Source organism: Labrus bergylta, chromosome 21, assembly GCF_963930695.1.
Source record: "Labrus bergylta chromosome 21, fLabBer1.1, whole genome shotgun sequence".
NCBI classification, from domain to species: domain Eukaryota; kingdom Metazoa; phylum Chordata; class Actinopteri; order Labriformes; family Labridae; genus Labrus; species Labrus bergylta.
This window is the reverse complement of record NC_089215.1, coordinates 11,188,633-11,212,377: the sequence shown is the minus strand read 5'-3', so window position 1 is coordinate 11,212,377 and position 23,745 is coordinate 11,188,633. Positions and strand designations below refer to the sequence as shown.

At 39.9% G+C, this 23,745-nt stretch overlaps 2 protein-coding genes across 4 annotated transcripts in view; one reads left to right on the top strand and one right to left on the bottom strand.

Moving 5' to 3' along the window:
- Positions 1-528: 528 nt before the first annotated feature.
- The window catches only part of afap1l2 (actin filament associated protein 1-like 2), a 40,149-nt gene continuing 16,932 nt past the window's right edge, over positions 529-23,745 (bottom strand). The window contains exons 3-20 of one of the 3 annotated variants that reach the window (XM_065949605.1): positions 22,108-22,173; positions 19,895-19,986; positions 11,984-12,092; positions 9,602-9,685; positions 9,000-9,211; positions 7,639-7,818; positions 7,457-7,543; positions 6,722-6,806; positions 6,513-6,617; positions 5,924-6,135; positions 4,196-4,341; positions 3,997-4,108; positions 3,498-3,743; positions 3,115-3,421; positions 2,319-2,492; positions 2,049-2,236; positions 1,734-1,940; positions 529-1,069 (exon numbers count right to left, since the gene is read on the bottom strand). In XM_065949605.1, coding sequence (XP_065805677.1) covers positions 1,043-1,069; positions 1,734-1,940; positions 2,049-2,236; positions 2,319-2,492; positions 3,115-3,421; positions 3,498-3,743; positions 3,997-4,108; positions 4,196-4,341; positions 5,924-6,135; positions 6,513-6,617; positions 6,722-6,806; positions 7,457-7,543; positions 7,639-7,818; positions 9,000-9,211; positions 9,602-9,685; positions 11,984-12,092; positions 19,895-19,986; positions 22,108-22,173 — 2,639 coding nt within the window. In that variant the 3' untranslated portion in view covers positions 529-1,042. The remainder of the gene's footprint in view (positions 1,070-1,733; positions 1,941-2,048; positions 2,237-2,318; positions 2,493-3,114; positions 3,422-3,497; positions 3,744-3,996; positions 4,109-4,195; positions 4,342-5,923; positions 6,136-6,512; positions 6,618-6,721; positions 6,807-7,456; positions 7,544-7,638; positions 7,819-8,999; positions 9,212-9,601; positions 9,686-11,983; positions 12,093-19,894; positions 19,987-22,107; positions 22,174-23,745) is intronic. The other 2 variants (XM_065949606.1, XM_020651196.3) reach the window with 2 other exon arrangements.
- On the top strand, positions 17,328-19,197 carry LOC109996872 (kelch repeat and BTB domain-containing protein 13). The gene has a single exon (XM_020651200.3). The coding sequence runs from the start codon at positions 17,606-17,608 to the stop codon at positions 19,112-19,114; it is 1,509 nt and encodes a 502-aa protein (XP_020506856.2). The 5' UTR covers positions 17,328-17,605; the 3' UTR covers positions 19,115-19,197.

Genomic DNA, 23,745 nt, shown 5'->3' with positions numbered 1-23,745 from the left:
ATGCATGCTCGGAAAGAAGGTGCAAACTCCACCCAGAGAGGCCCTGTCCTGGGATTTGAACCAGAAAACCTCCTCGCTGTGAGGCAACACAACATGCAGCCCAGATCAAAGTCATAATGGCACAAATTAAATTGTTTTCTAATTTCTCATTCCAGCTTTATTAAAACGTGTCTTAAGTGCAGAGTAGAATGTTCCTTCTTTAACCACTAGCTTGAAAAATCTTTGTGAAACTGCTATTTGTTAAAATGAGTTGCAAAAAGTCAATTTCAAACCTTTTAATTATTCAAAAAGATTACCCAGACGAACACTCAATTACCAAATGATTCCACTTCATGAATTCTTTATCAATTCATTTGCAAGTAGTGACTCATTGAACTTTAATGACCCTGTTGAATTTTAATGCTGCGGGCCTCCAGTGGCCTCTGCTTAGTTACTACTACTCCTGAACGCTTTACAAATGCACGAGTCAGACAAAAGTATTTCAGGTTAAAGGCAAAAGGAGACTTCCATTAACAAACGTCAAGCCTGTTATGTTGTCATTACATTTTTATTTGAATAAAAAGTGCATGTTTAGCTAGCAATACAAGCCAACGGGCTGAATAATGGTGGAAATATATTTACATCTTGGCTACCAGCATATATAAACCAAGCTACAATCTATGGTGCACAAATTGGCCTATTTTGTCGAGGGGTGGTTTTGTGTCTTAAACTTCAGTGGTTATCAGATACTTGGCGTTTTGTGCTTCATTATCAGAAAGAATTGTCAAACTGGCCAAAATGCTACTTCATCAACATCCTCTCTTAAGCAAATGCAGAAAACAAGTTGAAAAGTCATTGAAACAAAGATTATCCAGTAATATTTTAGAAGGCGGCTCGAGCTTCACTCTGATTGGCTGTTTGTAGTCTGGGCAAGAAGGTGATTAAGGTGATGAAAGTCAGAGAATTTTACTGACTGGTCCTTAAACGCGGCAATTGTGGAAGGTCAACCAGACCTAAAGAGAAACTTGTGGACTTCAGAGGTCAAAAGGCGTTCGGGTTTCCTCTAGGTGGTGGTTTTCTTCTCCCACTCCTGTTTAAACAGAAAAAACATAATGAAACTGAGGTGAAGTGACAGTAGAAAGCCTTTACTGTACAATCTTTAAGGTGCCAAGCGAAGGCGGGAAAGGAAGACACTTGGCTAATACTTTAGAGGGGTTTTACATTCATGTGCTTTGTAGTGAATTTATTTTCCCGGAATTTTCTGCCTACTTAAATCCACAAAAATCTTAACTTTCAACTCTGAAGGTAATTACTTCTACTTATTTTGCATCTTCAGAGACCGTTCCCATCACTAAGACTGATTTTAACCTAAAATGACCACTGATGAACAAATTCAGATACCATTCTATTATTTCTTGCACATTGATTAGCAGTTATTGTTCATAACTTTTCTCAATATTTATTTATTAGATTTGAAGTATAAAAAAAAAAATCCAAAATATGATGGGAAGTCAAGTCAGCTTTGAGCAGACACAGTTAATAGGAAAGTCCCTCAGAGGGCTACTTTTTTAAAACTGCGATTTCAGAGCCTGATTTTACAATTTGACTTCAGTTAGGGGTTGTGTCAATATTCCTACTTTATTCAGTAAGTATCTGTGCCTGTACTTGTGTAAAGAGTCTATGTACTATTGCCACCTCTGGTACCAACTCAAAGAGCCACTGGGAATTGCAACTAGAGAAATCTACAGTCTCACCATTGCTTTCTGTAGGACTTTGCCTTTGGTGGCCATGATGGAGGCCGGTCTGTTCTTGAGCGCTGATGCAGAGTTGACGGGGGAGGTGGAGTCTGCACTGATGTGACTGTTTGGGGGATGTGATGCTGCTGCTGCTGCTGCTGCTGCTGCTGCTGATGCTGCTGCTGCTGCTGATGTTTGAGAAGCAGGCAGGGTTGCTGCTTTAGGCTAAAAGGGTAAAGGTAGAGCGGTAAAGCGAGAAGCCAGCCACAGCTTTGACTACTGACTGAACAGCTTGTTTCAGAAATATTACCATCAATTAACCGTGACACTCACTGTAGGCGTGTCCTGCAGGCTGCTGTCCAGCGTGGTTCCCAGTGTGAACGGCCCTGACTCCACCTTCTTCAAACATTCTTTAACCTCCATCAACCGTAGCTCCACCTCTACTCGACGATGCTCCGCCTCCCGACACGCCTCTTCTCTCTGCTTCAGACAGGCTTCTAATGAGGCCTGCTTCTTGGGATCTGAGGAGAACTGACAGCTGTCAATCATCAGCCTCAACCTTGTTGTCAAAGCAGTCTTGTTTATCATGAAGTGCAGACAAACCTTGGCAGGCGGTGAGCTCGTCTTTGGTTTCCCTCCTTTGCTTCTTCAGGTTGGCCAGACTGCTCTTCACCTCCTCCCTCTCTTTCTCCAGGCGGTCGCGGTCATCGATGTAACGGCGCAAGTCTGCCTCAGTGCGGTTCTTGCCCAGTTTGACTTCGAATGCACCAGTACACCCTGAATATAGAGTATTAAAGGGAATAATCTCAGACACAAAAATACTGCCATTCAAAGCACATGTGGGGAACTTTGCCTTGGGCTTTGGCAATTTTGGCAAAACAGTACCATTTAGCTCTTTGCTAATCATGTACTGTACAGGACAAAGTAGTGTTTTTTGATAAAGGCGGACTTCCTTGCCTGACACCAACTCAGTAGCAGCATTTACAGTCAATAAAAACAAAAGTGAAGAAATAATACACCTTTTTTTTCTGACAGTCTTTTTGTAGGTCATATAGAGGCATCAGTATTAATTTCAATCTGTTTAATAACGGACCAAAAACATCTCACTTGAACTTCAATATTTTATCTTCCCAGACTGCCGAGATGAACTAAAAAGATGTTGTTTTTATTTTAAAAAATATATTTTTTTTGTGTAATCTTCATTGTAACTACAATTTCAAGATGTGCCTTTGAGTGTGCAGATGATGCAATGACCACTAGAGGGAGCCATAAGAGTGTAAAACTACATATATGTAAGGAAGCAGTAAATCTCAGTCAGTAAAATCTTTTTTTTTTTTTTTCTAAACAGGACCCTGCAAATCTAGTTTCCCAGATGTTATTGTTGTTTGTTTGTCCTCACCAATAGTATGTGATTTGGGCCGAAGTGGTTGAGGACTCTGAGGGAACCCGGAACCAGTCTGAACCACTGGAGTTTTATTATGGATTTGCATCCCAGAGGAGGAGGAGGAGGAGGAGTTGAAGACCTGTGGGATCCCCAGGGTCCTTTTGGGGGTCTCCTGACTTTGGGACGAGATCCTGACAGGTTGAGTTTGTGGCTGTGGGAGATTTGGAATCAGGGGGAGCTCTTGTTCTGGTTTGCTGGTCGCTGAACTTGTTCCATTTAACTCTGGCATTGACTCTGGCTCAGTACTGTCTGAAGACGTTACCTGGAATAAAGGATAACAAAAGTGTAAAAGTACTGCAATGAAATAACATTTTCCCATTTAAAACCCTTCTTACTACCTCTTTATGTTGAGATGATTGCTCCTTTTGTTCTTCTTCTGTGACCGGAGAAGGTGCAGACGTTTCTTTGGTAGGCGAAGGTTTATTTGCACAGGACGTGTGGAGGAAGGAGCGCACAGGGATCAGGTCCAGGTAAACCCTTGTTTCAGTGTCCTGCTCTGAGTCCTTGTTTTCCTGTGAGCAGCTTTTATTTTGTTCCTGAAGGTTGTTGTCCTCACTGTCAGGCAGGCCGCTCTCTTCTGCATCCTGTGATACAATAAAGGAGGAAGTTATGAGATGGAGAGTGGCCAGAAGAAGTGAGAAAGAAAGTGAGACTACAATTGGTTACAGAACAATAAAACATTCAGAGAGGCTGCTTTATATAGCAAAGACACCACACAACAGAGTAATACAGTTTGAGATACCTATCAGTCCAGGTTATGCAATTCTTTGGATCATCAACATTTATTAAACCTCCCTAAAATGTCCTAATTTAAAAATATATTAATCAGGAGCATACCTCTGGATCGGCTAACGATGCCACGTCATCATATAGCTCATCAGAGTTGTGAGAGATGGAGGGTGGGGTTTCGATGTAGGTGTTTGACTCTGAATATCTCCTCTGCATCAAGCTAAAGAAACACATTTAGAGGTCTCATGTCAACACAGTTCACACAGCAAGCATCTCCTTCAGTGGAAATAAGTTATAAGGATCTTACTAAAAGGAAGTCTTGGCAGCACTGACGATGCTGGAGATCCTCTCAGCATTGACGTAGTCGTACGCCAGCTCCTCGGGGTCGGTCTTGGTCCCCGTCTGTGACAGCAGGAGGCCAAGCCAGTGTCCCATGTCAGCTGACGTCTTCGCCTGATAGAGGGAAGTAAAGACACAAGTGGAAGAAAGAGCATTTACAACATACCATGCACTTGCAACATCACTGGTATAAAAGCAGCTGAGGGTTTGTGCTGCATGCCATCCATCACTTTATATTTATAAGATGATTGCTCCAGCATATTTTCCCAGCAGTTGATTAAATATCTATCCACTACTTAATAGAACTGTTCCAAAATAAAGTAAGACACAGTGGACACCACCAAATGAATTAAAACCACTTTAAGTACTTAGAATGACTTTTCCACATAGAACTTTAGATGTTTGATTAATTGTTTTATCTAACATGTCTTTAGATAAAACAAGGATTATATGACATGTAAGGCAGCGCTAAACATACATGCACCCTTACATTTATTTCAGGCCATTTTCTCTGGGTAATAAGTTTTGGGTGATTTTTCTCAATATCTCAATGTATTTATCTTGTTATCTCAAGATAGAAATGCTGATTTTCTTGTTATAAGAAGTAGATTTGAGTTGTTTTCTCATTATCTTACAAAAATGTCAAAAAGGCACGCACATATTGGAAAGTTTAAGTACTGGGTGCTGGACCAAAAACATCCAAACATAGAAAAAGTACTGAGTCTGCACACCAGAAGCTACTCCAGTTGAATAGAATTTAATGGAATATCACATGTAACGTTTCGGGCCCTCGCCCTTTGCCCTTTTTCAATATCTTTCCATTATCTCGGGAAAACAAAAGCAGATTTTTCCCATTTAAACTGATTATTTATCTCATCATCTCAAGATAACAAAGGTTATTTACTCTTAATAACAGGATGATTATCTTGCAATTGAGAAAACAAAACTATAGACTGGTGACTGTTTTTTTTTTTAAACCTCATCAGTGAGCCAGACCTCACTGATGAGGTTAACAAATATACTACAATAGAGAAGTTTCCATTCGTGAAAAATGAAAAAAAAAGGACAACCATATACATGTCAGACGGAGGCCTGAAGACTAAACATGAAATTCCATTGGCTTTGACCAAACACACTGAAGCAGGGTGGTACTGGAAGCCCAGTGAAAAAAGGGTGTAGCATCAGTCCCCGAAATCCCAGTTCATCCACACCCATCACACACACACACACACACACACACACACACTCATAACCACACAAACACACAGACCACCCCTGTGCACACACATACATTACATAGGCTTAGTTTGATGTCAGCAGAAAATTATTTCCAAATGAGGGCATGTTATGGTCTAGGTAGCCTAAAACTGTTTTTCTTATTGAGACATGCTGAGGTACTTTCTTTCTACCAAACATTTTGCCGGCTCAGATTTCTTATTGGTTATCTGAAACTAGGGATTGAAAACACGCTGCACGAAATTATTAACAACAGGGGTCCAACTGTATGTCTTTCAATCCAATGTGTGTTTCTTTTTGTGTAACATTATTTAAATGTATGAAAGATTGATTTTGAATATAATATGTGACCTTTAAGTTTTAAAGTCGTGGTAGTGTGAAACTGTGTGACACGGTAAACGTTTAAGGACATATTTAAATCCTCTTGCAGTGACGTTGTTGTATTAAATTGCTCATCTACCTCTAGTGTTGCCATTTGTGTGCCGTCCATGTCGATCCTAAAGGAGTACAAGTGCTCGGGGCTCGGGTCGGGCAAGACGCTGCAGCCTCCCAGAGTCACAGCCGGCTGGCTCACTTTGTTCTTGCCCTTGTCCTGGTAAAACCACAGCTGGCCGTTCTTGATTAGACACCAGCAGGTCCGCCACTGGCTGTTCACCAACACGTTGAGGTAGCCTGATGGAGAACAGAGAAGATGAATTAAACGACATTTCTCCAGCAAATTGAACAGGAATTCTTCTAAGCATTATTGATTATATTTCATTGGATGCTATGGTAAAAAATAAATGTAATTTTTTTAGGCCTGACCACTGTTGATTATTATTAGTTGGAGCTACAAGATAAATGTAAAATGCTCAAGGAGCTTCATTATGACTTCATTTCTAGAGGCTAAAACTGGTTAATATTGACATGTTTAGTCTAGTGGGAAGTAACTACTTAACCAGACACCTTCTCATTATACAAACACCATTCAGCTTTCAAGTACAGAAATGACAAGAATGATTTTAACTGTGTTGGTGGATTATGGCACAGCAGGGTCAATCTGTGCTCACCTGAGGTGTCCACACATTTCTCTGGGCTCTCTAACGACGATGGTTTTTTCTTGCCAATGTTCATGAGGTTGCTGAACTTCAAACCTGCACCATACTTTTTCTTCACTGTCGAAATGAAAAGAAAAAATATCTCTAAATGTGTTTTTTTCCTTTGTTTTTCTTTACATTTTTGCTGTCAGAAATGATTTAGAACAGATTCAGTGACTCACCATCTTTGATTTCGGGAATCTCAGCGTGGCTGTCAGTGCTGCTGCCGCTCTCTGAAGCCACTGAGTATCTTTCACTCAGATCTCCCTGAATATGAAAATCAACATTTTAGTCATTTAGTAAAACTTCTCATTAGACGTAAAAGCTATATCAAAGGTAGAAAAAACAAAAGATTTTCATGTGCCCTGGATATCAGTGGTTAAGGTTTAGCCAATCTTAAACTGCGTTTCCACCTGAAGACATTTTCCCAAAGAACTTTTGGTGGAACTTAATGATTTCTACCACAGGGACCAGGTTCTAAAATAAGTCAGAGCGACTTGATTTTACCCCTCAAAAGCTCCTTGCACAATGAATATTATTTTTTGTGCAGAATGAACCATTTCTTATAAGACGTTTTCGATTTCAATGAAAACACATGCAACAAGTGATAGGAGGAACCCTTTAAAAGAAGCTCCTGGTACTGGGATTAGTTCCTGGTACTTTTGGTGAAAACTTGGCTAAAAACTCCTCACACCGGGGCGACAGTAGCCTAGAGGTTTTGTCACATGGTCCTTGAACAGAGCACTCGTTGCAGCAGCCGTGGGTTCGTATCCTTCCTTGGCCCTTTGCGGCATGTCATCCCCCCACTCTCTCTTTGCAATGTTTCCTGTCTGTCTTCAGCTGTCCTATATATAGGTCCAAAGGTTGTCTGATCATACTGTAGATCTCCATGTTCACTTAAGAAAATGTAAATGTACCTTCGTACAAATGAGCCTCGGGGAGTCTGAGACAGAGTGCTGGGATTCACAGTTTTCAGCTGGTTTTGGACTGATCTCATGAATCACCTTTTAAACAAGAGAAGAGTGATTTAACTTTAAAAAAATGACAATAATCATTTGAATTTAAACCAAACAAACAAGGTGTTTTGGGGGTAACTTACCCTGAGCCACAGTTCTGTCTGCTCCTTGCTTTGTAGGCCCAGCACAATGGCCTCCCCGCCCACAGGAATGATCTTCAGTTTGTGCTCTTTTCTCTTCAGCTGCTTCTCCTTGTAGACCACGGTACAGCCCAGCAGACTCACATCCAGCAGAGGTGTCTGTTCCTTGGAGCTCTTATAGCACTGAAAGAGGCGGAGGTAACCCTGACTTTACTTTGTGACTATGCAAAGGCTGATTGTAGACAACAAACTGCCACGAATAAAGCAAAACACTGAGAAAGGTTCCTAACATGAGGTTATATCCTAAAAGAAACCTTTGCATTGATATAATCAAGGGCGGTTTTAAATAGAGCTCATAAACCCCAAATGATATAAAAGACAAAAGTTGAACTTTTAAATCAATGGTTGAATTTCTTCCAGCCTGATCCTCGTGAGGTTTCATACTGCGATATTCAGGGCAATTTTCTTTTTGGTCTATAAATATTAACCAGTATTAACCAATTATGGAGTTACACTTGGGAGGTGACAAGCCAAACCGGGGAGACTGCTAGCACTCAAAATGAAATAGCAAGACAAAACACTTTTGTCTGCCACTATTTCAACAATTTCTTCAGAAATACAGGTTTTTTTTTTTATCCACTCACCACTTCAAAGCTCATTGTAACAACAAAACAGCAGAATGTAAACTATGCTAAATTTAGCCAGGAAACTGCACAGCATAGCTCCTATTTAAACCGCCAATAGTCATTTTAGTGTACACAAAGGAAGACAAATGTGTTCACGATCCAGCTTAAGAGAGCCTGTTATCTTATTTTAAAGTTAAAATTAATAACTAGCTGTAGCTGTAAGCTAAAACTGTATTTACTTTTTTTATTTGATCACCCAATCCAATATCAGTATAATGGTGAACTTGCTAGTAAATAGTTTTAGCTTGAACCTTCCTACAGAAAAGAATCAACATTAATATTCACTTAGGGTTATGTTTGTGTTTACTTGATAAATTGCCCTACATTAACTTGTCTTTACACTGTATTATTGTCTCAAGCAGTTTCAAACCTTTCAGCTGCCCGTTGTTGCACTGTATCCAACAGCTAGTCGCTAACATTGTCCACCATTTGGTGCTGGGCATCTGGCTTACACGGGATTTTCTGTTTGGTTGAATGTAATACTGATAGGAATGATACAATTCTCCATAGAGCTGAGGACTTCACCATTAACTATTGAAATATAGCAACCAATCTGATTTTAAAAATGTAATTGTTTCACAGATCTATTCAGCAAACCCTTCCCCTCATGAAACCCCTTTGAGCCAATGACTGTAACTGTGTAACTGAACACAAAACTTTCGACTCTTTTTTACCCACCAGCAGGCGATGATCTTTGATAACACAGAGCTGTTTGGCCCACTGGCCCAGCCACTTCTTCCTCCACAGGAAAGCACAGATCCGCGAGTCCTTCATCAGCTCAATGGACGCCTCTGCAGACGGCCACTGGTGCTGCGCTGATGGCGACTTCCCTCTGGTCACTTCCTCCTCATCGTAGGACTCATATGAACTGCTTACTGCTTCCCCATCATCTAGGAAATATACAGGGAAGATGTGATGCAATGAATCGAGAGGATGTAAGAGGCGCTATCATTTAGTTAGAAATTAGTTTGGAGGACCAAAAGATGAAGATTATTCTATGATTGTGATGACCTTCTGCAACTGTCTGGCTGAAATTAAGTTATTAAAACATTGATGAGAGGTGTGATGAAAAGGACAACACCAATATTGAGGAAATTGATAAGATAGTACTGATTATTGACTCGTGAAGTTGATCATGCAGGACTCTGGTCATGCTCGACAATGTGGAGGAGGGCTCATGCCGATTTGTCAGTACACATTCCCTCTTAGGACCCAAGCAACTACAAGATCGGGGCATGCCAATCATAAACACACACATCCATCGATAGAGAGGTAGCTACCCCTACTGATAACAGCATAGACAACACTGTCAGAGCTCTGCACTCGCATCCAGGGCCCTGAGATGAGGCCGAAACAGTCCAGATCTACACACCATGAAAAGAAAGCGAAAACAGGAAGAAAAAGAAGTAGAAGAAGTAGAAGACAAGAGGAAAGAAGAAGAAGAAGAAGAAAAGGAGGAGAAGAAGAAGAAAAAGATTGAAAAAATGAGGGAAAATGCTTTTCAAAACATTACAGAGAAGAATAATAGAAGACAGATAAAGAAAACATGAAATTCCTCTGCAATTCCAAATTATATCTCCAACCAGTTTTCTGCTAAGTGGAAAAAATATGCAACACATGTAGTCCAGTTTCACCTCTAACCACTTTGTGAATGTACTTAAAAATACATTGTAAGTACCAGAGGCAAGTATCCTCCAGCGCTGTGGTTAAGACAGCTTAATTAGTGTGACGACAATGAAGAAATGTGTCGCTGTCCTTTATATGAACAATTTAAATAACGTACTACCACAGCCCAACATGTAAATTAACTGAATGCTTCTTACAGGATGTGGTCATGGTGTCTTAGCAGTTGTTTTTTTAAAGGTACAAGTCTTGCAGGGTGTGAATCAAGTTCTTAATAAACAGTAACAGTAACAACAAGAGTGTCAATCTGTTTCCAGTACAAGGTCAAGTTTAACGGTTGAGGTTATTAAGAAAATACACCTATAACTGTTTTTTTTAAGAATTCCTCTTTACCCCTTGCCCCTTTTTCAATACTACTGCAGATCAGATCTGCAGATCTTAAAGTCTAAAAATGTAAATTGAAAAAGAGATATCAGTATTTGTCAAGGTTGTTCAACACAGGAATCAGCTTTAACACAAATAATAGTTCAATTTAAAGCAATGTACATGTAGGCTACTAGCTCACTGGTACACCAACATTTTAATACAAAAGAACTTCATGAATGTTTTTTCTCGTATATCAGAAGAAGCATTGAATTTGGTATTTTGTCAGTCACCATCTTGGTTTTCTGGAGCTAAAACTGACCGTATGTGAACTCAAGGATAAGAGTCAAAACTTTAATCACGGGTCAAGATAAAAGTAGGGCTGGTTTCTCATAGACTTAGTTTTTTCATAAACTCCTTTACTATTGGATTACTTTGGAACAAGTTGAATCCCCCCCTGCAGGCCATTTAAAAGAATGCAGGTAAAAGGTCACATATTATCCTCCTTTTTAAAGGCATATGCGATTTTTTGATCCAGCAGATGAGCACCAGCATGAAACCAAAACAACTCGCACTGCATTGTTGTGTTAGCATTACCATGCTAGCGATCTTTATTATGCTCGTATCTTCACACTGCATGTAAATTTACCCGAAATGATCGTGATCTAGAAACGCTTACGTGACATTCAATTAAGCAGTGAGTACAGTATGTTATTCTTCTTTTCTCTAGTCCTTCAATTAAACAACTTTTATACACGAGGGGATGTGCTGTCCGGCTGTCCAAGCGATGTAAACAAACTGAAGATAGGACTTGGAAAACTCGGAGAGCATCACAGACAGTGGGACTCGGGTGTTACACCCATTGTAGACAGTCATGACTCACTGAGTTATTTTCAGAGGATATACTTGATTTCTATTATATTTAAGTGTGAAAAATCGCATTTAAAGCCTTTAACCAGTTTAAAAAAGTTATAGAGGTCCCCAAAACATGTCTGTAAAGTTTCTTGACAAAATCCACTTCAATCCTTTTTTATCATGTCTATAGACCCCTGTATTTCAGCCCTGCTCCGAACAGGATGTTTATATGTCGATAGCTTTTAAATTCATGTGAGCCATGTTCGACCACGCCCCTCTGGAAGGGGATGTCGCTCAGGCTTCCTTGCACCATGTCCGATTGTTTACGGTGAGAAGGCAGACTCAGAGTACAGAACATACACCTAGCTGTCAGAGGATCACCCAGCTGGCGGAGGGGTTACTGCCTTTTGTGATGTCACAAAGGAAATATTTCTAGACAGCCTGTGTGAGCACACATTTTCTGAAAAGTAGATCAGGCAAAAGATGGAGAGAATGGACTTTTCTCATAATTGTGGGATTTGTAGACAGGCTAGGAACACATAACAGTTTTTGGAAAACATGTTAAAGGGTGTTTATTATAATATTTGACCTTTAAAGCAACTTTAGCATTGGCTTTACTTTTGAAAAGTAAAGCCAATATTGTAATAATATTATATATATATATATATATTGATAATATTATCCTATACTATTTATACATGTGCTTAAAATCCAATAAAATTACAGAATTTCCACCTTCAGTGAGGTCTAAAATGTTGAGGGTGTTTAATGATCCTTAAGCTGGGCTGTGATGTGATTTACTAATGAAGCAACCTTCTTACCATTCAAAGTTTCCTCATAGGGCTGAGCCTCCTCATAGTAACTCTCTGTATTGTCTGAATACAGAGCAGGAACTGAAGGTAAGGGGAACGGCTCCCGACACACCATACCCTGACAGATGAGAGAAGCATGGGAAAAATGTTTTAATCTCGCAAACTGATTTAAGTTCCTACAATCAGAAAGTCTCCATAGATGACACATTCACTTAAGCACATACACATTCATATTATCAACATGTGTTCTCCCTGCAGGCAGATAATCCAGCTGTCACTGCAGGAGTAAGTAGGGAATTCCTCATGTAACCAATCCTTGTCTGACCTTGTGCACTAAAGACTTACATGCTTGCCTTAAGGGAAGAGTGTGTGTATGTGTAAGCATGGAAAAAAGAGGGCGGGTGTATTTTGATGTGTGTGTGTGTGTGGGTGTGTGTGTGTGTGTGTGTGGGCCCAGTGGCTTTCCTGAAATCAATCAGCAGTCTGGCTTCACTTCTGTCTTTCTTCTCGTCTCCTGTGTGGTAAAGTCTGTCTGCGCCTTAACGTACTGCTGGGAAATGGCACTCTCTCTGCTGTTTGGCTGCTTAAATCAGTCCCAATTCATTTGGATGGCCTCCATTATACTTAATGAGATACATGATACAACATTTGGTAGACTCCTGTCATCACTTTTTTCTTACTTTGCTTTTCTTAAGGATGATTACTGTTGTAATGAATACTGAAGAACTTATTCATGTATCACAAAAAAAATGACAGCAGAAATTAGATGCTGTGCCTTTAAACTGTTAAACACACTGCATTATTGTTTTCACACTCATCAGGGTGAGACAGTGGGGAATGACAGGAAGTAAAGAAGACACAGGTGTGGCCACCCACTCGAGCACAACGGCTTCTGTACATGGGGCACGCAAACTAACCGCCAGGTCACCAGCGCCACTTTTAACCTCCTGTCCTGCACATATCGTCACAACAAGCAAGGAATATTTCAGCAGGAAGGCTTTCCTGAAATTTTCTAGAATTTTTCAGGAGTGTATGTGTTGAAAAAGGCACATGTTTAAACTCAGATTGTTGCTTTTAAGACTTACAAATTTGTATGCAAAACCAATTTTGGCATTTCCCCAGAATATACAGTCTATTAAATTCCAAGTACATACATAATATGTATTTACAAAATCAATCAATAGAACTACCTAATTTCTGCTGAACATTGTCATAGGAATGTTATACATCCAAATATCTGATATTTGTTGGACAGCTGTACAAAAAATAATTCAGAAATGTACCAGCTAGTAAGATCAGACAAATATGGAACATGTTTTATGTATGCTGGCTTTGTTATTTGGCAGGCAAACGGATAATTTTCCTTTAATTGTGGAAAAATAAACTTTGAATTTAAGCCCATTTGTATCACCCCTCATAGTACAGACTTTTTTCAGTCAAGTCATCAGTTGAAAAGAACATGTTGGAAATTTTTTACTGATAGACATCCTTTGTCCCTTTGTCCTGTGGGTTCATGTCTCAAGCTATCACATAGTGTATCTTTATGTGTAAAGCAGATGAGGGCAGATATGCAAGTTTGGTCTTGGTACATAGAACTAAGATGGCATACCAGAGCTAAAACTCCAGTAGTTGCCTGGGAAGATAAAATCTATATTTTCTTTTGGGGTTTAGAGAAAAACATCATGAAACAAAGAAAAGGATGATGCAGAAAGACTTCGACATTGAGATCGTTCTTCTGGGGCCAAAAAAAGGAAGGAACAGAACAGACACATGTCACTCCTAAAGAGAGAATAAGTTACCTCAGGGTCCAATACAAACATTCAAGATGCAGGAGTCGGATTTTTATGGATATATTTTAAAACTTTTTCTCAAGTGAACTTTGTGAAACCCCATGAGTTCAATGACAAAAAGGACATTTCCTAACTACATCTAATGTTTCCTCCCACCACTGATCTGAGCACGCTGTCTGTGTTTCTTCATTTTACACTGCATTTACCCCGAGGCTGTCATATTCTCTGCTAGATCATAGAAATATGAAATATAAGCCTGAAGCAGAGGAGCTGAATATATCATGCAAACAATGCCTTAGGGAGGCTGGCTCTGCGGAAAAGTCAGAACTTTTGCAAAGTTAAACATCTTTAAGTTTGAGTTTGTAAAATTAATTTTGACAGAGTTCAAATTATTCATTTTTATGCAATATAACCCTGAAAATCTAGTTTTCGAGTCTGATTATGTTTAGTTTATAGTAATACTTTCTGGTTTTGAAAGAAAAATGAATAAAGCTTAATGGGAAAAAGGCTGTAACATATGAATTGAGGGGGTTACCAGCCTGTGGTAGGTCTTCAGTTACTGCTGTTCTGTGGCAAAATATTGAAAAACACAGTTTTAGTCTGTTTATGTAAACAATCATACAATCATCATTTCATATGTGGGCTGTTGCATCCAAGGGAATGCCCTGTTTGTGACCTCTTTTCCCACCAAATCACAGCATTGATCTGTAACGCATTTCCAGTAATACAGAGCAGATGCAGTATGTTGTCTTAACGACTGGCGTCATGTCATGGTCGGCACACAGTCACAGTGTTGATGACTTGTTGCTGTGATAAGCCTGCATGCCAGAGAGCGTAGGGAAGGATCCATGCAAAGAATTGAGTGGGACAGAGATGTTATCACCGCGGTTTAAAGAAGGTGGAGTCACATCAGTTCTACATTACGGAGCTGTTGCGGATTTCTCATAATGCAAGTGTCAGCAAATATGAATGTCAGAGCGTAGCATGAGTTAAAAAAATTTGTCTGCAGAATGATGCAATGAAATGAAATATTTTTTTTTCAAAAGGACACCAGATGTCAACTAAAAAGATTGATATTATTCCCAGTGTAAGGTCTTTTCAAACAAAGGTGTTACTAATAACATAAATAAGTGCTGCATTCCATTTATGTGTGTTAGTGAAAAAACATTGTTCACAGTAAACACAATAAAACGTAAATGGAACAACCTCAATTTGTCCATTGACTGTCAATAAGAAGTGATTTGTAGTCACTATTACTCCATCTATGTGTTAGTGTGCTACAGTTTTTTGTGTTTTGCCTTTTGTCCACTGATGCTTTTTTTGGGACATAATTGGACAAACTGTAGTTCTTTATTATGGGCATTACTATTTTAGAACTCAACCAACCAGATTCCACCATAACCTCTATCGGCCAATCATCCTGCTGCTATCAAGTTTTAAAATATTTTCTCGTTCTCTCTTTGCAGTCTCCTTTACTGCAGTCTCCTCCAATCCAGCTACTCATCGTCCAGGTCCAGCTCCTCAGCTCATCCTGCATCCTCCCATCACCTCTACCCAAGGTGGCTGCTAGGTGCATAGCCTCGGCAACAGCTGAACCGAGGTACATTTAGAGAAATATTCAGTGTATTCAGAAAGAAACACTGTTCTTCCAAAGTAAATGCAAACATCTAAAACAAATAGCCTGCTCGAGGCTGCAATTTTTAAAATCCAGGCCTACACCATAACCACCACCAGTGACTAGACTCCATCGGGGGTATCGAAGCCAGAATGCTGGCCAGGAGAAAAGTCTGTATCAACATACATCAAAACATTTAAGTGAAAACGGTTCAAACTGATCACTTTAGGACGTTAGAATGCACATGGAAGTACTCTTTCACCCTCGAAAGCCAAAAAGAAAGCCCATAAGACAGAGCCCAATAAATACTGTAAATACTTTTCAAGTCTAGACCTTGATACAGGACATGTCTACTGATTCCATGAACCACAAAGTAGCAAAGTGGAATCAGGCCAGTTCCTCATAAAAAGCCTTTGGATCGAATGATACAGCAAAATATAAGTGTTACATGAACATAAAACTTTTTTTTTGCATCATTGATTTCTTCATCCATCGTTTAATAGTTTTAAGATGAAATATTTCAAAAGCTTGAAACTTTTCCATAGCGAATAGTGACTAATGGGAAATGTAGTCCTTACAAAAGTATGAATGTCATAAAAAGTAATTATAGCTTCACTGTGCAAAAGTAGTACCGCATGTTGTGTTTTTTGTTGTTTTGATTTGGACACAATAGACTTAATGTATTTAAATGTCCATTGAAGAAATTGTTTTGATATAAAACACGACCACAGAAGTTAGCAAGACAGCAAGGAAGCTCACAAGTTGACAGAAACTTCATTAAACTTCATTAATGAAACTGATTCTGTGCACTCTCTCACACACACACACACACACACACACACACACACACAGACACAACATTAACAGTTTAAACAGCTCTGCAGTGAAGAAAAACTGCAGTTTCAGGCATCTGTTATTAATTAAAACAAAGAGCCAGGCATTCCAGAGGAGCAGCAGCAACAGCCCCCTGACCGCCCACCCATCCACCCTTATCTTTATCTTCTTTCTTTTTTTCTCTTTCTTTTTTACTTCTTTCCAACAAAACTAGTTCTGTCTGTTGTTGTCGAGGCCGAGGCCCAAGAGGAATATGTTGAGCATTTACACAAACCAGCTGGACGGGACAGAAACAAGTCAGGTGTCCGTCCATTTGTGTTCTTCATATGGAAGACTTTCGATACCCTGTGGTCACTTCAGCCACACACACACACACACACACACACACACACACACACATATACACACATCCTCACCACAGAAACATTGGGTAGGGGGAATGGATTGGGGAGTCAGAGCATAAATAACAAAGCTCGGGGGGTGTAAGGAGGCTGAGGAGGGTGTGGTGGAGGGGCTTTTAGTAAAGAGTGGGAAAAAGAGCCCAAAAAACGAACAGTCGGAGGAACATGGAAAATCCCTGGTTCCCATGCCAAGAATCCGGCACAGTGAAAACACACACACATACACACACATACTTAGAGTGTATCTAAGAGCCTGCTGGGAGCAGAGCAGAGGAGAAGGTATTGATAAACATTATTAGCTTTTGGAGACCTCATCTCTACGTATATCACTTGTGAAAATGATTTAAAAACACTTGAATAAAATGAGAAATGTTCTCATAAAATTTGAATCAATGATAAAAATGGAATAAAACTCTTAATTGTAAGGCAGGAGGCATTAATAGCTCACATGACACACACTCTGCAACAACTTTTTCCATCATTGTGTCTGCTTGGGAAAACTTTAACCTCCTCTAAACCTTGCATATTTTTGGTTCAACGTTTTGGTTTGCATCTGTGTTTACGAGGTACAAACTTACTACCCATAAAAAAAAAAAAGGAATAAAACAGAAATAGTCGTGTAAAAGAAAAACTGGGTTAAAGGGATAATACTTGCAGAAAACATAGTAATGAATAATTCAGCAAATGCTTATGCTAGCCAATTATACGGCAGTTATGATAATCACCAGCTGTATGCAGCCACATAACCACGTAGTGTGCATGTCAACAGTTTTCCTTTCCCTGCCTGACGCTTGCAAGTGGCACAGCTGCTATCTATAGTCCGACTCTATTTTCAGACCATGCAGACAGGACGCAATGGAACTCACACAAACCTTTATTTACCGTCCAGATCTGCTGGAAAAATGGCTAATCTACACTTGAGTCACATGCGGAGTTGTCTCTTAAGAACCTGTTTTAGGAAGAGAAAAGAGCCAGTATTTAAGGAGGGATCATGGAAGTGCCTGAAGGCCTGGGAGTTAACCAGTGTGTTCATGCTGAGAATTCGACCCCTGATCCGGCACACCAGGCGGGCATGGTGAGAGTGAAAGTGGAGGAGAGCTGGTTCACTGTGGAGCAGGCCTTGCTGGTAAGAAACAGTAGCTACTTTGGTGCTCTCTTCCGCTCTGGGATGACTGAAAGCCATCAGGATGAGCTCCACCTTAAGGGGGGAGTTTGTGCAAGGGGTTTCCTCATCGCCCTTGCTGTCTGCAGGGGAGAGATTCCCACTCTAGCGGACCCGGATGAGCTTGTAGAGGCCGTAGAGTGTGCTGCTTTCTTGCAGGTGGAACGTTTGGTGCTGCATCTTTGCGACATAATTGACTCTGATAACTGCCTATTGCTCTACCATGCGGCCCATATCTTTGGGGTGCATGCACTCTTTCACAAGGCTGCCCTTTTCCTTTGTGATGCTTTTGAAGATTTGAAGGAAGCAGCAGAGAGTGCAATCCCCGAAGAACTTCTTCAGCATTCTCAATCATTATCCCCTTCCTCTTTCATCGCGATAGGCACACATTCTCCATCAATGGAATCGTTGCATGACTCCTTCAGAGTTGTTTGCTACCTTGATGAAAAAGCAGGAGAATGGAAGCATCTGACCAACCTCCCAACTCTGTGCAGCACCTCCATGGCTGGCGTGGTGGTTCTTGACAATAGATTGTATATTGTCGGGGGAGTTTATGGTTACGGTAAGGACACAGTGGATGGCAGCTTCTGCTACGATCCTGATTCAGGAGTATGGACAGCTCTCCCGGGTCCTCAGCAACCAAGATACGACTTCACCTTGCTGGGGCACGAAGGACAACTCTATGCCATTGGCGGGGAATTTAAAAAACGGACAATTTCCACAGCTGAGAGTTACAATGTTGAGACGGGAGAGTGGACTTTCATTCAACATGCACCAAGACCGGTAGCTTCTGCAGCTTGTGCTGTTGCAAGACGGCGGATGTTTGTTTGCTTCTGGAAACCACCAGACACCACAGATATTTATGAATACATACCATTGAGAAACGAGTGGAAACTCGAAACCACAATGATCAAACCTCAAAGTTATGGCCACTGCATGGCTTCTCACAAGGACAACTTGTATGTGATGCGCAATGGGCCTTCTGATGACTTCCTGCGCTGCTTAATGGAATGCTACAACATTACGACTGGTCAGTGGACAGCCATGCAAGGAAACTATATCAACAGCAAGGGAGCGCTGTTCACAGCAATGATAAGGGGTGACTCCGTGTTCACAGTTAAGCACATGCTAACTCTGGTGTACACCATCACTGGAGATGGATGGAAGCCTCGCAGGCAGATGAAGGGATTTCCAAAGAGTGGTTCACTTTGGACGTGTTTACTCAGGCTTCCCAAGTCGGGACCAGTTACACCACAGCTGGAAGCAGAAGGGAAAGAAGTAGTAATGCCTTTGCCAGACACATCCGAGGGATTTGTGGAAGCTTTACTGCAACTGTGAAACTGCTGCTTGAAAGGAGAACAATGCCATGTTTTTTTTTCAGCTTTCAAAAATAGATCTACAGATTAAATGATACTAAATGATTCTGGAGAAATGTTCTTCATTTCAGTCCATTCACTTTCACACACACACACACACACACACACACACACACACAAGTGCTGACACTAAGCGTTTGTTCTGATTAGCAACAGCTGCTACTGTAGTTTATATTAGGGCAGGCCACTGTGCATGTGTGTGTGTGTGTGTGTGTGTGTGTGTGTGTGTGTGTGTGTGTGTGTGTGTTAGCAAAGTTCAAAGGCACTTACGGGATCTTCTAAACCCCTCATTCTCTACGTTTTTCCTGAAGTCACACTGGGCCAATTCAGGAGCCACCGGCCTTGCAGCCAACATAAAACACACCACAGCTCTTTCACACACTCTTGGATTCTCACTTCCCAAGTTCTGTAGCCCCCTGAGTGATTAAATACCTGTTTCTGTGGGAGAATTGATTTCACACAGCCTCAGGCTTGTGACTCTGAGAATTGTGGGAAATGTTTTTGGCTTGTACGAACACAGATTCAAAACCAATGCAATTCTGTGGCAGCACTTACCGATCCATAGTACATAAAACTTAGTGAACTTTCTCATGTACTTTGTTGGGTACAGCAGTCCTACTGAGGTCAATTATGCTCTTACAATTTCCATGAGAATGCCAGAGGCTCAAAAAGCTTTGTGTAACAGGCCAAATCATTTCACATGTTAGTCCACAAAGATGAAACTGAGCTGGTTATCACTTACTGTTCTTGGTGGTGGCAGTTCAGGAAGGCTCTTCTGTGGGACAGGGACGTATTTTGCTGCTTTCCCATTGACCAGGGAATTTGATCTGTCATCTATGTCATGAAATCATAGAGAGGGAGGTCAGTTATTAACAGATACATTAATCCTTACATTATTATTGTCTGTTATAAAATGAACAAAAGGTAATAAGGTATAAATTAAAGGTATGTGATAACGGAAATAGTCCAAATTCAGTCATTTTTTATTTGCACTATTCCAGATGTAAACATTTACATTTAAGAACTTTTTGGCACCCCTAAAAGCCTGGCTGGAACCCATATTATGTTTACAGACGAAAAAATGTTTTTAATTTTTTTCATATTATTTTCTTATTGATTTATGATGGCTGGCTTTTAATAAAAATCAGTGGTTACTCATCAGACCACAGCACAATTTTATCGTGAAAATAAGAATCTTATCTTTGTCTTAAACGGACTGATTTGTGTCTGCTTTAAAGCAGACAGAAAAAAGACGAGACATCTGACACATTTGAATTTCCCTCGGGATCAATAAAGTATCTATCTATCCATCTAAAGAAAAACAAGACTGAATTTAGAAAATCATTAAAGCAATAATTGACAGATCTTGTCTTTGTGTGATTTGTATAATTTTTGTCCCAAGAGAATTTCATGAGACTAATATAAGAAATATATAATCCTAATTTGAGATCTTATCTTTGCGTATTTGAAAAACAAACCAAGTGGTCTAAGTAAACGTTTGCAAACAGTTTTTTGAATAATACTTCTTGTGTGTGAAATTAACTTAAAGTTCTGTGAGTTGCACAGACTTTATATAAATAAAACATTTATTTAGAGAGAGCGAATAGTGTCCGAAATGTTTTATTTTATTTTTGCTGAACGAGTGCACCATATATAGTCCACTACAGAGAACTCCCTATGTAGTGAGCAGGGGATGAGTGTGCGATTTCTGACACATCCAATGAGTTTATTTTGCTTATACTTTAGCTAAGAGCTTTGTGTATCCTCACATATTTTACATTTGAGAGAGGCCCTTTAGACATGTTCTAAGTGTGTTATTCTCTGCAAGTATGCCATGATACAAGAAAAAAATAGACCTGTGGAGCTCATGACATTCAGGAGAAATGGCTCAACATTTTGAGCGGTGTACTTTTGATCTAGGTAAAGGCCTTTTTGTGTGATAATGAGGATGGGGAAAGAGCTCAACAGAAATAAAGCGAAGAAGTCAGTATTCCAAAATTCTCACGTACTGTTATTAAAGCAAACAGATAGGCTAACTAGAGCTTAAATAACTGTCAATTATTTTATTTACAATGCTTTAAAGTGACATATAAGTCTAAAATGTATTTTCTTGAACTTTAACTGACCTAGTTAGTTCATGTTTATCACACCACCAACATTTTAGACACCTTTATTCTCACGTCTCACCCCCCACTTTGATCAGCCTCAGCAAAAAGAAACCATGTGGTTTTGCTAACGTTGCTGCTGAAAATATGTATTCAGTCTAGTGCTCACTGAAACCACATTCTTCGACACTGTCCAAACAAAACAGGTCACATTCAGATGGTGAGGAGCTATGAAGAAACAGACAGGAAATGGGGTTGAGATGAGGGGAGTTTTGGGGTGGGGGGACAGCTGCGGCTTGTGGAAGCTTATTCTCATGCTATTCACTTGAATCATGTCAAGTTGAGAATGCGCTGCTGTTTGACAGACGTCAATAACGCCAAACTGCTAAAAGAATCCTATTTTTTCAGAAACCAATCATTTGGCTTAAGCTAGCAAGGTGCTAGCTAAATGGATACATGTAGCGGCATGTTTTGCTAACTATTAGCTTAACTTATTACCTATTTAATTTTTATTTACAAGAAATAGACCCTACAGATTTACTAGCAACTCTGAAGCTTTATTTGCATGTACAGTCTTGGTTTTGTGTGTTAGCAGGCTAACATTTTAAAGCACCAAATAAAAAGTACAACTAAGGCTTATTGGATGTCAAAGGTTTTCTTAGTGAACAGTATTTCAACACAAGAGTCAATTTAGAAAAAAAACAGCCATGATGTCTAGGGTATTTGACATAAATATTCATACTTAATTAAAAAAGCAATGCATTCAATGGTTGCAGTTCACTGTATAAATAGTTAGAGAGGTTACCCAAGTGTGACAAATATACAAATATATGGTCAGGGAAACAAGAACCTTTGTCGTCTTTGTCCTTGCCACTAACAATGACCTTGTTCATGTAGATGTATTCCTCATCAGCACCTGCACAAAGACAGCAAAATATGGTTAGGAGTTGATATATTTACTTCTGGTATTGTGCAAATGATAACCTGACCTACTATCATCGTGTTTAACAAAAGAAAGTAGAAGAAGGCCACGAGATGCATAACTACAAACCCTAAGTGATTCATGCAGATTTTCACTATTTTAAGTATATCAGTTTTAACATCAGATACATTTGATAAAACTGTACACAATGAAAGTAACTTGCAGCACTCAGTCCACCTTAGTTTCATCATGTTTGAACAAAAGTCAAAAAAAGTCCAGGAGTAAAAGAGGGACTGGACCCAAACAAGAGGCCTATTGTTCAGGCAGATAGGCTCATTTTCAACACCCACCCTCACCGTTGCTTGCATTCATCAGACATTCGTCAGAATACTCCTTGCAGACACAGATAGTTCACTGTTTCAATTCTATCTTTGAAGTTTGGAAGATCTTATACATAAATATACAATGAAACACAATACAATGAAATATACAATACAATTAGTTTGATCCTATTAGTTTGTGGATTTAAGGACATAAAAGTCACAAAGAGTGTTTGATAAAATTGAAATGACAAAGAATAACATTGTTTTTATAGCTATTGTGACGACCCTACTATTGCTATTGTTGCTCGTTTTTTCTGGTTGGCTGTTTGTGTGTTTCAGGTGCCAGTGGGTGTAGCTGGGTCTTCTGGGATTGGAAGCACCTGGGCCCGGTGTTCCCAGTCCATAAGAGAAGGCCCCACTTCTTCATTTTGGGAGAAAGGGAGACAGAAAGAAAGGGACTGAGAGAGGCTGCTCCCCAATGCTCCTTTCTTTTGTTGTTTTTTCCACACAACATCTCACTAATCCTTCACTCATGCATACACCCTTTCACAATTGACTTATTTTCTTATGTGTAAATAAATGTAACCTATTTTGAGAGTAACTCCTTGTCTCCTCCTGTCATTTGTCAGTGTCTTTGAGCCGGCCGTGACACTATAGTCTCCTGTTACAACAATAAAAGCACAGTGATGAGGAATAAAAGAGCTTAATATGGTGAGAAATTGTACATGCACGGTCATAGAGATTCATTTGACTTCTCTCTACAGTCATATGTAAATGCTTCAGAATAAATGAAAGCTCTGGTATCATTTAGGAAATAAGCAGGGATGATGAAACCTGATGTCATACACCATTGCTGACATAAGCTTAGTGAGAAAACGACTGTGTTTGATTTAACGCTGGCCTCGACATGGAGGAGTGATTGCTGGGGAAGACATCGTCATACACCACATAAACAATATGAATGAATGAGATTCTTTAAAAACAATAAACCCTGTGGTTTTACACAACAGATGGTTACTGTAACCTGTTATGGGAATTTGTTCTGGAGCTGCAGGTCATTTTCATTGAATTATATATTTCTTCGCTGACTACGATTAAAACCGGAAGGGGAACCAACCAGATCTCTAACCCTGGGTGATAATCGAGAGAAGGTTAGTCTTTGAAATAGATATCGTGAGGTGAAACCAAACAACAGCAGAATGAAAACGATGTTTTGCCTGCACAGTGGAAACAGATTTTTCGG

Bases quoted from the DNA above. Each gene is read 5' to 3' on its own strand.
- LOC109996872 (XM_020651200.3), top strand. From the start codon at position 17,606: ATGGAAGTGCCTGAAGGCCTGGGAGTTAACCAGTGTGTTCATGCTGAG.